The 17773-nt window shown below is 42.1% G+C and overlaps 1 protein-coding gene across 1 annotated transcript; it reads left to right on the top strand.

Moving 5' to 3' along the window:
* Positions 1–1765: 1765 nt before the first annotated feature.
* tada2a (transcriptional adaptor 2A) lies at positions 1766–16309 on the top strand. The gene is made up of 15 exons (XM_010894865.3): positions 1766–1959; positions 2496–2602; positions 2810–2869; positions 4899–4990; positions 5161–5318; positions 6754–6842; positions 8535–8607; positions 8742–8805; positions 9910–9953; positions 11846–11956; positions 12485–12556; positions 13089–13221; positions 13663–13706; positions 14072–14151; positions 15731–16309. Exons 1-15 carry the CDS (start codon positions 1932–1934, stop codon positions 15914–15916), a joined length of 1341 nt encoding a protein of 446 aa, XP_010893167.1. The 5' UTR covers positions 1766–1931; the 3' UTR covers positions 15917–16309.
* Positions 16310–17773: the final 1464 nt, after the last annotated feature.

The following is a 17773-nucleotide window of genomic DNA, read 5'->3' as shown; positions in this document are numbered from 1 at the left end:
TTAAATTGAGACACCCATATGTTTGCAAGTGCGAAGACAATAATGTGTCAGAACTGTATCACGTCTCTGTACATTACCCAGGTACCCATGCATATCGCTTAATGTTCCCTAGATTGACATGCTCATTTCTGCATAGTATGTCTCAAACATGCCTGTGTGAATTCAAAGGTTATGCAAATGCAAAATTTATTCTCTCCAAGAACCATTTTAAATAAGCCCTAAAATGGTTTTGGTAGTCCCACTCTGTCTTAGCTCTCCTCTGTGTGTGTGTAAATTTGAGGAGCTGACTTTCCCACAAATACAGTAAAATCTGAAAAATAAGGCCCCACTGGGGAACATGGAATTTCTGACTTTGGGTAAAACATATTGGGGGGACCTTTAGGTTTATGCATTACAAGTTAGGGTTAGGGGATAGGGCTAGGTTTGGTTTAGGCATATATTTTTGGTTAATGAGGTTAACGGTAGGACTAGGTTAAGGTTAGGGTTGGGGCTCATGATTGTTAGGATTCAGGTCCCACCAAGTATAGAAAACAAACAGGTTAGTGAGCTGACAAAACCGTGTGACTCTGGCAAGGCAGCATTTGCCAACGTACCTTTCAAACAGGTGTGGAAGACACACCATTTATTATAGAGGAGTAAAATGCTGGTTTCTAGACCGATTTATCTCATGACTGTGTACATGGGAACAATTTTTCTGTCCTGTATATTGAAGTGATGTAGCAGGCTCTGTGGGTGTTTCCATGAATCAGATTCACGGAAATCACAGATCGCACAGCCCAGGGACAATGCACACAGTAGAATGTCATTAGAAAGTGTAACAACATCCTTCCGACGGACCCAAACAAACACTTGAATAAGCGTAGCAGGCTAGCAGCACCTATATATTAGCAAGCAAACATGCAGTATTGCACAGAACATTCTGTTGTCATTTTCTATTTTGATAAACGGTAGGAAGCTGCTGTCAGTGTATACAGTGTGTCTGTGGTCGCATAACAGAAAAGGTGACATATGTTTAAAAAGAAAAGACTTGAATAGGAATTGGCTTATAATTAAACTAGTCTACCACAACGTTTCCAATAAAACAATAGGATGTTAGTTTAGCTTTAAAATACAGTACAAATAATTTGAAGATGTACATGCTGCATTTTTAAAGGGTTTTCATCAACAGTAGGCCATGCAGTTGTATTTGTGACCTGATTTGATAAATGCTGTTCCCATCACAGCCCAATAGCTCAAAATAAACCTTTTTAACTGATTCATCATTTTCAAATATAGTCCCCACTAAGAAAACGGATATTCCTTGTTCACAGTTAATGTACAAATTGAGTTAGTGTCAGAATTGGACTTTAACATTACATCATTAAGGATTAGGGTTATACAGTTATGGTTACTGAGGTTGATGGTCGGTTTAGGGGACATGAAGGATACATTTCTGTTTCCCATAAGGATAGAGAAACGAAGTTGAGTCCTCATTGCTATGGTAAAAAAATTAAAATCTCTCAGTGAGGCCAGTCCTCACTTTGACAAAAAGGCTTGATCTGAGTTCGGGTTAAGTTCAGAATTAGGGTAAGGTTATGTTAAGGCATAACGTTAAAGTTATTGGGGTTAATGTTTGGTTTAGGGTTTATTTTAGGATTAGGGAAAACAGTTATTTTAATGGCATCACATTGCCGGTCCTCACCTTGAAAGTAAAACCTCAGTGTTTGTGAATCACACAGTATTAATTTTGTATAGATGAATTTGGCTTCCCGGCGTTACGTTTGAGCATGAACCCTGCGCGAATGTTTGACTCGTCAGTACAATGATAGAAGCCAGAGAATGTAGAGTGGCGCAAATGCTGCGTTTTCAGACAGGCTGAATCGAACTCAGAGCAATACATTGGCAAGTGGCAACAAACAACACATTTGGGGTTTAGCGGTTTGGTTTTTGTGATGATGGACCGTTTGGCATCTTTTGGAAGTAAGTGATAGCTACCCAGATTGGACAGTTGAAAACAGTGTACGCGAGGACAGATTAAAAACGACTTGCACGAGATATCGTTATCCATTTACTATTGAACTGTTACTGTATCTGCTTAGTTTGTAGCACCATCTACTACTGTAGATAGCGTTAGCATAACTAACGTTAGCTTGCTTGCAGCTAAGGGCTAATAGGTATAGGGCTAACAATTAGCCTAGATTTAGCAGTTAAACCATTTAGCTAGTCAAACAGCTTGATTAATATGCGTTCATGGAGTCGATTCAACCAACCACCTAACTACATAATCCATCTAATGATTGTCAGCTAACTTCCAATGTGAAGTACAGTACTTACTGTAGCTAGTTACGCCAGCTGTTTGCTGCAGAACAACGTGTGTATTGTTGTTCAACGTTAGCTAGCTTTTGCTAACCTATACTTCTGGCTAATAATAACAGCACAGTAGTAACGTTATTTTCTAGCGTCTGTTATGATAGGTACAATTGGTACGTTTTGCAACACAAGGGTCTTATTTTCAGACGATCCTTCTGACAAGCCCCCATGTCGAGGTTGTTCATCTAACCTGGTGGAACCCTACATCAAATGCGCTGAGTGTGGACCGTCATCTTTCCTTCTATGTCTCCAGGTGAGGGGCGTACCTGCTGGAGACGCATCATTCTGTTAAAAAATGTTGGCCTAGTTTGATTACACATGCTTGATTACACATTCACATGCTTGTTTTAACCGTAAACTAGAACAAGTTACTGTAGAGCTCAATGATTAGTTGACTGTTGTGAAGGGGACAAGGAAAGGTTTGGGTAACCTGCTACAATTCTTTCCTCTTATTTTACAGTGTTTTACCAGAGGGTTTGAGTACAAGAAACATGAGAGTGATCACAAATATGAAATCATGGTAAGAAAGAGCACAATAATCAATAATATATCTGTTCTGATTAATGCATATCAATTGTAATATTAACAATTAATATGCCCAACGTATGAACTATTAGCATTATTTGCCCAACGTATGAATATTATTTTTAGTCATCATTTGGATTAACCAGGGCTTGTGACCGACTGCTGTGTAGTGTATTTTCATCCTGTATCATTCATCCTGATGGTCTAGTGGGTAGTGTTGGTATTTTAAATACGGTTTTATGTATGAGTCTTAAGCTATGTACCCATACCCATGCCAAATTTTTAGCCACATTGAATTTTTATTTGAGCAGTAGGTTTCTTCTGGCTGGAAATGACATAAACAAGTGACATAACATGGTAAGACATTGTGCTGGAGAAACAAATGAATAACGGGACTATTTCTGTTTTTAGCCATGACTTGCAGTTGACTATAACTGACTGGAGAACTACTGCTGTTCAGCTGTTCTCAATTTATGGGTGATTAGAATGCTCTCATGGTGGAAATTACAAGACCATTTTAAATGGTATAGAAATTTGAATTTTCTCAAAATTGGCAACAATTTCAAGGTGTATGAATAATGTTGGACATGGCATTTTTCATAAAAATGTGAAAAAAACTGAAATAGTTCTGTTATTCATTTGTATCTCCAGCACAATGTCTTACTGTGTTTTGTCACTTGTTAATGTCATTTCCAGCCAGAAGAAACCTATTGCTCAAATAGAAATTCACTATGGCTCAAAATTTGGCGTGGGTATGAATACTTTTGGGCTTAACTGTAAATTGCTTTTTCTGGGTTTATATAGAGCACCTGATCTCCTCAAAGTAATTGATATGGTTTTTCAGAAAAGCAACTAATGAAATGAAGACATTTCCAGAAATGTGTTCTTGAAAAGCACTTGACTTCTTTTTATTTATTTTTTTAAATGTATTAATTCTCCTGATCCAATATATTTATCTGGGGATTGAGTAAGGTGTCTGAGTAAGGTGTTGGGCCACCATGAGCCATCAGAACAGCTTCAATGCTCCATGGTATAGCTTTAAAGAGTCTCTGGAACTGGAGTCTCTACTGCTGGGGATGGAGCTCCATTCTTTGAAAAAATATTCCCTCTTCTGTGTTTTTAATTATGGCGGTGGTGAGTGCTGTCTAACATGTCCGACTTCAATTGTGTTGAGATCAGGTGATTAATAAGAGCATGCCATTTAATTCACTTCATTTACAAGGTCATCTAACCATTCAGTGACCCCTCATGCCCAGTGGATGGGGGCATGGTTATCCTGAAAAAGACCCAATAATGAACCCTCTTTCAGCCATCTTGATTCAAAGTCGAGGTCAACTGGGCCTGCTCAGCTTTTTTATACATGCCCCAGAGAAGGATGTTAATTCCTTAATTTTATCATGCAGTATGCCAGATGGAAGCGTCTGCAGCCTCATTCTTTATGTTTCTCCACTCATTTATTAATATTTTTTGTTTCATTTGTCACCTGTCTGTATAAGCTCTGTTAGGTTTCCTGAAGTGTCAGTTAGGTTTGTGGCAATTAATGGGTGTTGCACTATAAAACCATGTGTGGTTATTATGAGAAAAACATCATTTAATGTTGGCTTTTACTTTGCTTTTTGTAAAGAGTGTTAAATTGCAAAAATGAGTTGTTTAAAAGCATGACACATGGTTTTACTGTAGCAAGCGCCACAGACCCCAATATTGGCACCCATCAATTTAAACTGAGGGAAACAAAAGAAAGGAATAATTAGTGCAAAATATGACAGGTCAGTTGGGGTGAGAGACATGTAAATATTGATCATGTTACCTAGCTTGTTCTACAGCTAGGCATATACTAAAACCAGTTTTCAAAATTAGTGGATAAGTAGCCAATGAGCTGATGTTTATTTTTTTGACCATTTATTTTTGAGGACTCCCTGGTGTTTCCCAGCTGACCACTTTGGATTCCAGGGATGCTATATTGAAAAGCTCTGTAATAAACAGCAGTGACCATGGTAAATTCTAATATTTCCTCTTTCACACAGACATCAGACTTCCCTGTGCTGGAGCCTGGATGGACAGCGCAGGAGGAGATTGCTTTGCTGGAGGCAGTCATGGACTGTGGCTTTGGAAACTGGTAGGCATGCGCACACAAAGACACACTTTAAATGTGTAGGCTATGGGGCATTTATATTGTGATATATTTTATAGCAGCCCTCACTGGTACATGTCTGCCAATATCAATATATTATCATATTCAAATGAGTGAAGAAGACATTGTACTCTTTCCCATTGTACTCTTCTCAGGCAGGATGTGGCTTATCAAATGCGTACCAAAAGCAAAGAAGAATGTGAGGGCCACTACATGAAGAACTTCATCAACAATCCGCTGTTCTCCTCCACCCTGCTCAGCCTTCGACAGATGGAGGAGGCTCGTACTGCAGACACAGCCATTCCTTTCAAACGTCAGTACATGCAAAGAAAACCATTCATCTGCATTCATTGTCACAAGGACAGTTTGTCATACGTTGTCATTGAAATCTGAAGCCATATAACAAATATATATAAGATTCTAACAAAATAAAGCAATTGTTTTTATGCCGTGCTGAAAACGGGTAGGGGGCTTTTGTCATTCACAATCTGATATGCCACTGTAGTGCTGTGAGGAGGTTCGAACTGTAGCTTCATTGGAAAGTGTTTTTGACATTTGAACATCTGGATATTTTATCTTCATTTCAATATTGAGAGGTAAAGGTAGAATAATTTAACAAACAACATTTTGCAGTCATTTATGCATTGAAAATGAAGACATGCAGTTTCCTTGTATGGAAAACATTTGCCCCCCCCCCCCCCCCCCCCCATTTAAATAGTGTTAATCTGAATCTGGAGCACCACAACTGTTCAAAATAATTACAAAGATCCTACCGTACCTGAAGATCAGACATTTGGATTGAGCTTAACCGTACCTGAAGATCAGACATTTGGATTGGGCTTAACCGTACCTGAAGATCAGACATTTGGATTGGGTTTAACCGTACCTGAAGATCAGACATTTGGATTGGGTTTAACCGTACCTGAAGATCAGACATTTGGATTGGGTTTAACCGTACCTGAAGATCAGACATTTGGATTGGGCTTAACCGTACCTGAAGATCAGACATTTGGATTGGGCTTAACCGTACCTGAAGATCAGACATTTGGATTGAGCTTAACCGTACCTGAAGATCAGACATTTGGATTGGGCTTAACCGTACCTGAAGATCAGACATTTGGATTGGGTTTAACAGTACCTGAAGATCAGACATTTGGATTGGGCTTAACAGTACCTGAAGATCAGACATTTGGATTGGGCTTAACAGTACCTGAAGATCAGACATTTGGATTGGGCTTAACAGTACCTGAAGATCAGACATTTGGATTGGGCTTAACAGTACCTGAAGATCAGACATTTGGATTGGGCTTAACAGTACCTGAAGATCAGACATTTGGATTGGGCTTAACAGTACCTGAAGATCAGACATTTGGATTGGGCTTAACCGTACCTGAAGATCAGACATTTGGATTGGGCTTAACCGTACCTGAAGATCAGACATTTGGATTGGGCTTAACCGTAGTGACATGATGGCAAGATCAAAAGCGTTCTCTGAGGCCCTGAGGAGAACGGTTGTTGATTCCCATGACTTGGGGAATAGTTACATAATAGACTCCAAATTATTTTGAAAAATACTTATGTCTGATATACATTATGTCCAAATAAAGGTTTTCTTGGGATACTGGTCTGTAACTATCAACTTTCCTGCATTTATAATGGCTTTATAATACAGTTATTACTTATAATGTACCTTTTTCATGATGACCTTAAACAGTTGATAAATGTACCATGTTGTTTTTTCTTTCCAGCCACTGATGACCCCCCCAGGCCCACCTTTGATTCCATGTTGTCTCGAGACATGGCTGGGTACATGCCAGCCAGAGCAGACTTCATGGAGGTGAGGGCATCTACTCTCTTAAAACATTCATACCTTTTTACTAGTTCCAGTCTCATTACTCATACATACTCCAAAATAGCCAGAATCCAGGTAGATTGTTAACTAAATTGCGCCACAGACTGACTTTGGTCAGAGCAGTACTCGGGGGGGCTGGACCATATTTATATATATTTTATATTTATCTTTTAACAAAAACTAAGCCCAAAAACAAATTGTATTTGGGGGGGGAAAAGAAATCATACCTTGGCAAATTGTAGTAATTGTTTGTCTGCCTGACGCTAATGCGGAATGTGTACGCCAATGTACATTATTTTGGCTCTGATTTAACTGTCTCAGACATGTTTTAGAGAGCAGTGTCCTTGCAAACTCAGGACACGTGCTATTCACAGAGGCTTGTTTAATGTGAATGAGGTCACAGGGCTACTCTGATGTTCACAAGCAATTTTCATTTGTATGGGCTAAATAGTTCAACTGTATACAGTATGGCATGTGTGAATGTTTGAAATGTAGCATAACTACTTAATGTACTAATTATTAATGTTATTGATTATTTTTCTGTCATGAAAACACAAGATCTCCTCCACTCAATCTAGAACGATAAAATTTCTATTTCACAGTAGAATTTACTTCCTCTGTATTGGTCTGTTCATAAGATTCATATTCAAGTTCCTGAATTCATAGCGAACTTAGATACTGCCTTCCTAACAAAATGGTGATTGGAGATTCTTTAGATTTTTTATCTGTCATTATTTTTGAAACACTGTCATTGATCATGCCCATTTGGTGTTCTGTGCCTGGCTTTACTAATTAAAAGAAAAGTGCTCTTTTGTGCTCCATTTGCTTGATGTCAGTAATTCACCCATAAATAAGTACAACAGATCTGACTGGTAATCTGTGTGCTTGTGTTTACGTCTTTTATATAAAAAACAACAATCAGTAACATTAGCACACATTTACCAGTAGAAATTACTGTTTCTTTTTGACAGGTGAATTTTATACTTCCATGGTTAATTGGTAAAAACGCAAACATCAACACAGATTTGCGAGTCGAAATAAGAACTCATGCTTTCTCAACTTTCCACTAATTCTGGATGTTCTGTTTAGGATGCCACCGATGTTTTCAGACAGTAGCTCAAAAAACTGCAAATTGCCTGCAATTATGTTTGTTAATACATTGTACAGGTAACAGATCTCAATAGTCAATTCCACAGGCTTGGTTTTCAGTAAGCAAGGTTCAAATCATTTGCCATTTTAACAATAGTAGTTATCCATGTCTTAATGAAGTAGGCATTGTATTTTACAATAGAATGCCAGCCACAGATCTCAATGGTTATGTTCTTAACCTAGCCAAACTAAGTAGTAAATTAATACTGCGGGTGTTTTGTTCTGCACAAAACATGCTCCTTCTGGGCAGTCATGTGTGAAACAAATCCCAATGTCCTACAAATCTCTGAGACATGAAGTGCTTTATTAATCTAGAAGTTATAGCAGTAAACAGTAAAATAACTTGAGTGTTTTTACGTGACAGCTTGCCGCATGTTCTTGTGAATCCACACGACCAAACAGTCGAAGCAAAGAATTCAAGATCTCTGGAAGTTAATGTTGCTTGTTTTAATTGTTGTCCTGTCATGTTTGTACTCCCAGACTAAAAGCTCCTGACTCATTCCCTTGTCCCTCTGTTATACCGTCTAGGAATTTGACAACTATGCTGAGTGGGATCTGAAAGACATTGATTTTGTGGATGATGATTCAGACATATTACATGGTGAGTTCAAAGTGCCTTAAATGAATTATTTAATGAAGAATCAAACTCTGCATTCAATGGCTAGAAAATGTGTTTATTGTGAAAATATATATATTGCTTTTTCTGACATACTGTATTTGTCTGGTTCTGGTTAGCACTCAAGATTGCTGTTGTTGACATATACCATTCAAGGCTAAAGGAGAGAGGAAGAAGGAAAAAGTAAGTTGAAATGTTTCGATGTAATGGACTTGTTCAGCCACTAGATGGAGTCACATATCATTGAATCAGTGCCTTTTGCCAGATAACGATAACCCTCCCTAAATATTGCCACAGGTTAGTTGAATTGCTTTCCAAAATCAGAAATGCTATACTATGACTAAGTAACACAATACCACTTAAAATCATCATCGAATCACTGGTTCAAAATCATTGGTAGCTCGAATGCATTCCACTGTAACGTGACTACTGATGTTGGTATTCTTTAAAATGGCCACCTTCTTTATTGCATTTGAGACATTCACGGATTGTCACAGTCCATGCTCAGCCCCTTCCAGACATGTCAGCGCCGGTCTTGGCGATGTTGGTCTGGAATTTCATTTGGTAATACATCTGGCACTAAATCAGACATAATGAGCTGCTGCTCCCTAACTCTGTGGAATGGCACATGAGGGGGTTGTGGTATTTCAGCTGGCCAGAGGTCCCAGGACTCTGCATGCCTGACTGTCCCAAAAGCCACCCTGGCCTATCCCCTACATAGTGCACTATTTATTCTGGGCCCTGGTCATGAATGAGGCCACTGCCCTTGTCCCCTCACAAAGCCTCTACCACCCAAGAAATGACCCTTCACCTCAAAGATACAGGAAGGTCTTTATTTCACTCCACACGTACGCTGTGTGTGTCTAGTTTAGGACCCAGTGTATAATATTCAGGACCACAAACCATTTAATAAACACACGCACGTGGTTTAGCCTATATCACGCTGGCCTGTAGACTGATATGGTTGCATGGATTTATATCACTTCAGATTATAATTACAAATGCACTGTTATTCATTAGCATTCAGTGATTACACCTATTAAGAAGAGCATTTATTGGCTTCCCGTCTATTTCCCCTGTTTTTCAAAGGCTATATTTTTTCCCCCTCTATTAGTGTACATTTGGTTATGTAGGTATTTTAAGTTAATTTGGGTTGGTTATGAACTGGTCAGAGCAACATGCAACTGTCTGGACCTAAACATTAGAGCAAGCTGTATAGACTATGATTCAAATGCTGGCGTGCTTGCAGTGTCTCAGCCGTGTCTGACAACATCATGTGTCTTACAGGATCATCCGGGACCATGGACTGATCAACCTGCGAAAGTTCCAGAGTAAGCAACAGATTTGCCTCATGTCGCAAAACTACCAGGAGACCAGGTGTTAATCTAGCCCCCCCCCCCGAGACATGTATCCGTGGTTACATGTAAAAACAACCAAAGCTTGGTTACTGTAATGATCAGCAGTGACCGCGGTGGCGTTGCTGGAGCGATGGAGGCTGAGAATAGACCAGTGGGATGGCTACCAGAGAGCTGCAGCATCATTTACTGCTCCACTATGAATAGATGTCTATGGAATGAACACTGCCGGTCTAATGACCAACTCGATTGGCGCTTTATGAGCTCTTATTGATCCCCTCTCCATGCGCAGCATTCCATCTATCTTGGTAATGTAATCCATTTGATTGGTTTAGGTTTTTATTCATCGGAAGGCGAGTGACTCCATGAATAGGTTTATCCAATCAGTTGTTCTTTTTTCTTAGCACAGAGTGCTTTCTCCAGGGTTTTGCCCTATGAAATTGACTGTGGTTTAAAGAGTGGAAGAGGACACCCTTATGTTTTATTTATTGACCTCCCACCAGCCCCCCCCCCTCCCCTCCCCTCCCCTGTCTTATCGCTGTAGTCTTTCAAGACAAAAGGGAACCCATAGTTGCCGTGGAGCCGCAGCCTGGTTGTCATGGAGACTGTCAAAGTGTGTGTGTGTCACACATTAATGTTAGCGTAGCCCAGGTCTGGGTGGTTCAGAGCGTATGGGCAGTTTGACAAACATCACACTCCTGAAGGCCCCAGCAGACCTCTGTCGCACGGCGCGTTGAACCATTTTCCATGTCGGAACGTGGTGGGTTTGAATATTTCACATTTTCTTTGGAATAAAAAAAGATGTGTGGGGTTAATATTACCTTTCTGACCAGTCACAGTCAAAGCTTCAAGAGAAACGAAATTAAGCTAGAAAATAATGTGCCCGAGCTGACAGAATCCCTGTCGAAGCACAACCCCCCCCCCCCCCCCCCCCCCCACCGAGCCCACCCTAAAATATTCTAAATGTATGCAATCCATGTACAAATTTGGACCAGGCACCCACTTCAAAGTGTAAGTATAAACCAACCTGTACAGACATCAGTGTCTCCAGAACGCCAACCACCCTAATCCTGTTGGGGAGCGTTTAACATCTACAGCTCAACGGGACTTTCACTCTTATCAGTGCGTTTGTGTGTGTTTTGCTGCTATCTACAAGTTCCTGTCACTCTCCAGCCTCCTCATCAACAAGGAACTCGGCCGCCAGTTTGCAGAAGCAGATGTAAAGACGGCCAGCCTTGAGCTGCTGTCATACCACCCACAGTCATTTACTATGCCAACGTTGGTGCCCTAAACGGGGAGTGGTGGACGCTGACACACTGGCCATGCTTGGAGTGGGGATATGCCGAATGGTTAGGTGGCAGAATGCTTTTACGCCGTTCCCCGGCCACAACAGGGCATCTCGCTAACACAATGGGTACATCAAACGTAGTGACACCTGGAGATCAATAGTAACGATCTGAATAATAGCGATAAGCTTTGGTTTGGACCGGACCTGCTGGACAGTAGATCTCCAGGAGGGTCTGTCATCGCTCAACAGTGACAGGCAACATTCTCACGGTACCTTGTGGAAACCAGGCTTCCCTAAACACGATACAAAATAGTCAATCGGTCACAACTCACAACGTGCTAATCCCATCTAACGGTTTATTGGGGCAGAGCTCCATAGGCGGTTAATAGAGTTGTGCAATGCAACGATGTACGAGGATCCCTGGTTCCTAAGACTCCTACCGAGTCATCGAACGCATCGATCACAAAACGCGTGTCACGGAGGACGTCGTTCATTCATTCCCCGTGTCCCAAGGGACGGGTTTTGGAGGTGTGGCTGTACAACACTGTATTCACACTGCAGTACTGTTCCTGTCTTTCAGTCCTGGAGCGCCGTTACCCTAAGGAGGTACAGGACCTGTATGATGCCATGAGACGCTTCGCCAGGGTGGTGGGCCCCATCGAACATGACAAGTTCATTGAGAGTCATGCGCGTGAGTGACGTTATTTTATTATGTGGATGTAAGTCCCTGTCCCTGTGGTCTGTGCACCCTGCTGTCCCCTGCCTTCAATTGTGGGGGGGAGGGACCTCTGAGCCCCTGGCCTGGGTAGTGAGCCTGTCAGATTATCTTCTGTCCTCACACAGCGGCAGACCCCGACGGCAGGCCTGCTGGAGGTCACGTGTGTGTCTGGGTATGTCTGGGCTGGGGAATAATCTCTGTCTGATTAAAGGGCTGGAGCTTCGGGATAGCCTGGCGATACTTAAAGGGTCTCCGCTCACATACTCCTTTGTAGTGTCAGAGGGCCTGCGGTACAGCCAGGCTACTGCTCTGATGCTCAGTGCCGATGTGGGGAAGCACAAATATGAGGTGGGGGGGGTGTGTGTGTGTGTGTGTATCTTTCTCTGTCCGAGGGGTAAAACTTTTGTCTCCTTCTGCCTGTCTCTTTGGCCGTCTGTCTGTCTGGCTGCCTGTCTGCAGAAAAGTTGAGATGACCTGCAATCTCATGCTGTTGTCTTTCAGTGGAGTTTGAGCTGAGGAGAGAGATCTGCAGGCTACAGGAGTACAGGAGAGCAGGGATCCAGTCTTTCTGCAGTAAGTCCAGTCAAGCCATCTTACCATGCCCACCCACTGACAGGCAGCACCCCTCAGGCTGTCTATAGCGGATGCAATGTAGGGTATAAACTGTGCAGCAAAGTCGCTAACAGTTCACTGCTTCACAGTTGGCCACGCCAATCCATGACCAGGGTTCAAATCGTGCACTCGGATTGGCCCGGGGACCAGCAGAGCAATTTGCCATCACTGTCCAGTATGTGGATGACTGACCCCTCTGAGAGTCAGCCATCCACATTCTGGTTTTACTGGTAGTAATAGTAGTAGCATTAATAGTAAGTAGTACTAGTGGGTGACAACTCACAATCACAAAAGCCGGTATTGTCATGTAGTCACTTTTTCCTCAAATGTTTGTAGATATAGTTTTTTTCTGCCAGACCTGATATTTGAACCAGCAACCCTCTGCTTACTGAATCTCCAAGGTTTTAGAGTTCCCTTTGGAACGCAGCCTTAATGTTGGCCAGGGGTGCTGACTGCACAGTAACACACCTGTCCTGCCTTTGACCCTGTCCAGGTGCCAAGGTGTACGAGCGTGTGAAGCGTGTGAGGGAGGAGGAGCGGAGGAAGAGGACCATGCTGGTGGACGTGCTGCAGTACATCCAGGATGGTCGGGCCTGCCAGCAGTGGCTCAGCAAACAAGCTGCCATGTAATCCCTTCCCCTTAACATTCAGTCCAGTGTTTCCCTGTCCATTCGCCTGGAGCATGTGGTTGCACCTTTATGTTCCAGTCTAACACAAGCGCACCTGATTAAACTAATCAAGGGCCAGGGGTTTGGCGGTTTGAATCCATGGTGCTGCCAGGCAATAAGTGAGATCCCATCTCTTTTGCAGTTTACTCTGCTTGCTTGGCTTTATCTGCAAAACGCAGCTCTTGATTGTTGTCCTTTCAGTAGATTTGTTCTTGTTGTTTTTGTATCCTAAGCCCAGCTCTTGGGTGTTCGCCAAATTCCAATAATTATCCTTCATAGAAAAAGCAGAAGTGCTGTTATGTGGTGATTTATTGTCTTTGTAGACAAGCGTGAAGTGAGACGTGTGTGTGTGTGTGTGTGTGTGTACCTGCCCGTAGTGACACAGTTCTCTCTTCACAGTGACGCTGGCATCACTCCTGTTGTCACCACCATCACCACATCAGGTAATGACTGTCCTCCTCTCCCATTCTCTCCTTCCTCTCTCCTCCCTCCCTCTCGTCCTCTCTCTGTTATCTTGGCGTAGCCTCAGGCTCAGCCACGTTAATGTATTCTCTGAAATGCCCTCGACAAACAGGACCACAATGCATATTTATCTCTGGCTGTTTCTTACCCATTTCGGTTGCCATTCAGGAACCCCCAGTGCCCTCGGCGACATCTGCTACAGTCCTTTATGCCCACATGGCTATATTTACACTCGTTACTATGCTGCCTTTGTCTTTTCAAATGAAACCAATGGTCAGTGATTCCTTTAAAACCGCAGAGAACAGTCAGATGTGTACAGCTTTTTAACAGGGTTGTTGTTCTACAGCAACAGGCAGGAGAAGCGCCCCTCCTCTCAACCTGACTGGCTTGCCTGGGACAGAGAAGCTGAACGACAGGGAGAAAGAGGTAGGCATGAAGTGACAAATAACCTTTCCCATATAACCATCTATGCAATAGGATGTGCAGTGCCCTGCACAATTATTGGCACTCCTAGTGAAGATGAGTAAAAAAGGGTTATAAACACTTCACCTTGTGATGAATTAGCTTAGTGTCACCCTGGAAAAATTTGAAACAACCAACTTTTAACTGAAATATATTTATTCTGAGAGAAACAAAAATCTGTCGTCAAGAAATAATTATTTCTAACAAAACCACATGTGCCACAATTGTTGGCACCCCTAGACATTCTTGTGAACAAACTGTAACTGAAGCGATTTTTCCATTTAGATTTAACTTTTTTAAGTTGATAAGATTCTTTAGGAACTTTCAAGCAGTAATCTAGGACTTCCTGTTTTACCTGGATATAATGACGTGACACAGAGGCAATTTTCCCTTATTCTTAGATCAACATGGGAAAGATAGAACTCCCAAACCAAATGAGGGAAAAGTGTGTTGAGCTTCATAAGTCAGGGAATGGCTATTAAAAAATTGCTACTCATCTGAAAATGCCCAAAATGACCATTGGGGCAATACTAAAAAACATCAGAGCAACGGGAAGTGTTACAAACTTGCCTGGAAAAAGAGCCAAGTTTATTTTGCCATCATGCACCAAAGATCACTGTTGGAGATTTACAGAGGAGAGTTAGCGTCTTGGGGTCAAGTAAATTCCTAAACAACCATTAGAAGCCACCTCTATGCTAACAAATGATTTGGAGGGCATGCCAGTCATTACCCCACAAATCGTTAGAGTAAAACCTGGAGTAATCTTAACCCTACTGGAACTTTGACTGGAGCCGAGTGCTATGATCAGGTGAAATAAAAATTTAGCTTTTTGGCAACAAACACTCAAGGAGGGTTTGATGTAAACGGATGGATGGCTATACCGAAAATAGCCTGATCCCCACTGTTAAGTATGTTGGAGGTTCTGTGAAGCGGGGTTGTTTTTCCTCCAAAGCCCTTGGGAACCTTTTTGGGGTACATGGCATCATGAACTCCATTAAATACCCGGGCATTTTAAATCTGAATTTGGCTGCTTCTGCCAGGAAACTAAAACTGGGTTGTCATTGCATCTTCCATCAAGACAATGTTCCTAAACATACATCCAAAAATGGTTCACTGAACCCAAAATCAAGCTTCTGCCATGGCCATCTCAGTCCCCTGACTTAAACTCCATGGAAAACCTGTGGGCTGACATGAAGAGGAGAGTCCATAAGAGAGGACCAAGGACCCTAGATGATCTGGAGAGATTCTGTTCAGAAGAATGGTCTCAGATTCCTTGCTCTGTATTCTTGATAACAGATTTTTTGATGACAACCTTCAATTAAAGGTTGGATATTTCAAAAACAAATCCAGTGTGACGTTAAGCTAATTCACCAAAAGAAGATAACCCTTTTCTATAACCCTTTTTTACTCATCATTACTAGGGGTGCCAAATAATAGTTTAGGGTACTGTATATGGACATAGGGGGCACATCACAGGGTTGAACAGTCTGTGGAACCTGGTGTTGATGGAACGTGTCTGTCTGTCTCCCGGGGCCACGTGCAGCTGTGCCAGGTGGTCCGTCTGGTGCCGGGGGCCTACCTGGAGTACAAGCAGGCCCTGCTGAACGAGTGCCGGCGGCAGGGGGGTTTACGGTTGGCCCAGGCCCGGGCTCTCATTAAGATTGACGTCAACAAGACACGCAAAATCTACGACTTCCTCATCAAAGAGGGCTACATCAACAAGGCCTAGATCAGCCTAGGTTGGACTGTCCCAAGTGGCACACCCCTTGTCCCTGTAGAGCACACTGCTTTTGACCAGGTCCAGTCAAAACGAGTGCATTGTATTGGAAATCGGGTGTTATTTGGGACATATGGGGACTGTTACAGCTGACTGGACACAGATAACTGGTATGTGTTCTGCTCATGTTATCTTGGTGAAATGACGCTGTAATGTCATGCAAGATCGACATTTTAATGCTCCTCATTTGTTTGAATGGTTGTTTTTCTATTCAAACTTTAAATGTGTAATTGACTTCAGGTTCAAAATGTCTTCTAAACAAACCCACTTTTTTCTTTGTACAATACTTTGTCGGTTATCAAGGAGCAGACAACAAATTGATACTGTATTTATTTCTCCTTGAATAAAATGTTTTATGTAAAAACTGTGTAGTGATTTATCAAGGTGTGATATCACAGTCACCTGTTATGTAACCACATGGTGGCCATCAGTCTTGGGTGGCCCGTTCCACGCATTAACTGTGTTGTTATTCATAAAGCATCTGAATGAGAGTCAAGACCAAGACAATCCAGGACTGCAGGGTGAGGTGGGAGGGAGGTGGAATCAACCAACCACCTGCCGGCCTCCTCGTTTGCTCTGATAGTCTTATCAGAGCAGTGTGGAGCAGCAGTGTCTGTCAGTCAGCTCCAAGTCTGGTTACAGCTCCAGATCCCACCTTTGATATGGAGGTGGCTGTTTCCTGTAATGGAGGTCTGGGAATGTGCTCACCTTACAGCAATAAGATGAGAAGTCAAATATTTTACAGCCTATTGATGCTATTTCTGACAGTAGTTCAGGAACAGTGTCTGATTCTGTGGTTCATAACTCACATCTTTCACCTCAACCAATTAATTCCACAAGTACTTAGAACATTTAGCATCTTGGTAAGAACAATGCAATACAAGGCAGCTTGTGAGGCACTAGGTGTAATGTGAGAGTCTGAAAAAGATGCCCCGGGACATGTTGCTAAATCCTTTGCCTAACAGCTACAATGGATGGGCTTACGATCATTCCCCACATAATGACCAGCCGTAGGGGCTTGGTGAAAAGTAGTGCATTAACAAAGGGAGCAGGGCACCGTTTGGGATGCATAGAACTGTCAAGAGGAAGTTAGGGTCAGGTTTATCAGGCGTAAAGAACTTCAGAGACTTTCTTTTCAACACCAGGGTCTTGGCCATAATTCTTTTCAAATTATTTATTACAGAATTCACTTTAAACAATGTTACAGAGTGTTTACACAATGTTTTTTTTTTTAGGAAATAGTGTTTAGGCCTAGATTTTGATTTAACAAAAGAATTCAGTTAGTTGCAAGTACAACAAGATCTGTTGCTAGTCATGGGGGGGGGGGTGAAAAAGCATGCATGCGTCTGGGCTTAGCTGCAGAGACGGGCCACAGAGACTGGCTGCAGCCAGCCAGAGGACATACAAGTGTACTGTGTGGGCAGAGCTGCTGTTTCTCTTCACATCCACACTCCATCTGTTCAGATGCACTTGAGTGAAGACTCACAGATTGTATGCAGTAAACCATACAATCTGTGAACCATTGACTGTGAAGTCAATTCACTGCAGTGATCATGCACAGGACAGAAGGTTTTGTTGTTGTTGCTCATTGCAGAGGCTCATGTGCCAGTCCGTTCTCTTTCTGGGCAGCTGTCAGTGTTGAACCGAAAGACCCATTTTACATGGAGAAATGGAAATATTGTCCTCCCTTGTGTTCTTCTATATTGATCTTCACAATTGCTGTGCTATTTGTTAAAAAGATAGATTTTACCATCCCGTGGGTTGAATATGCAACCAGAGTTAGCTTATGTCTCCCATATCTCTGGTCAG

This window comes from Esox lucius, chromosome 1 (assembly GCF_011004845.1).
Source record: "Esox lucius isolate fEsoLuc1 chromosome 1, fEsoLuc1.pri, whole genome shotgun sequence".
In the NCBI taxonomy this organism is placed as follows: domain Eukaryota; kingdom Metazoa; phylum Chordata; class Actinopteri; order Esociformes; family Esocidae; genus Esox; species Esox lucius.
The sequence above is the reverse complement of the archived record's forward strand: the minus strand, read 5'-3'. Positions and strand labels throughout refer to the sequence as shown.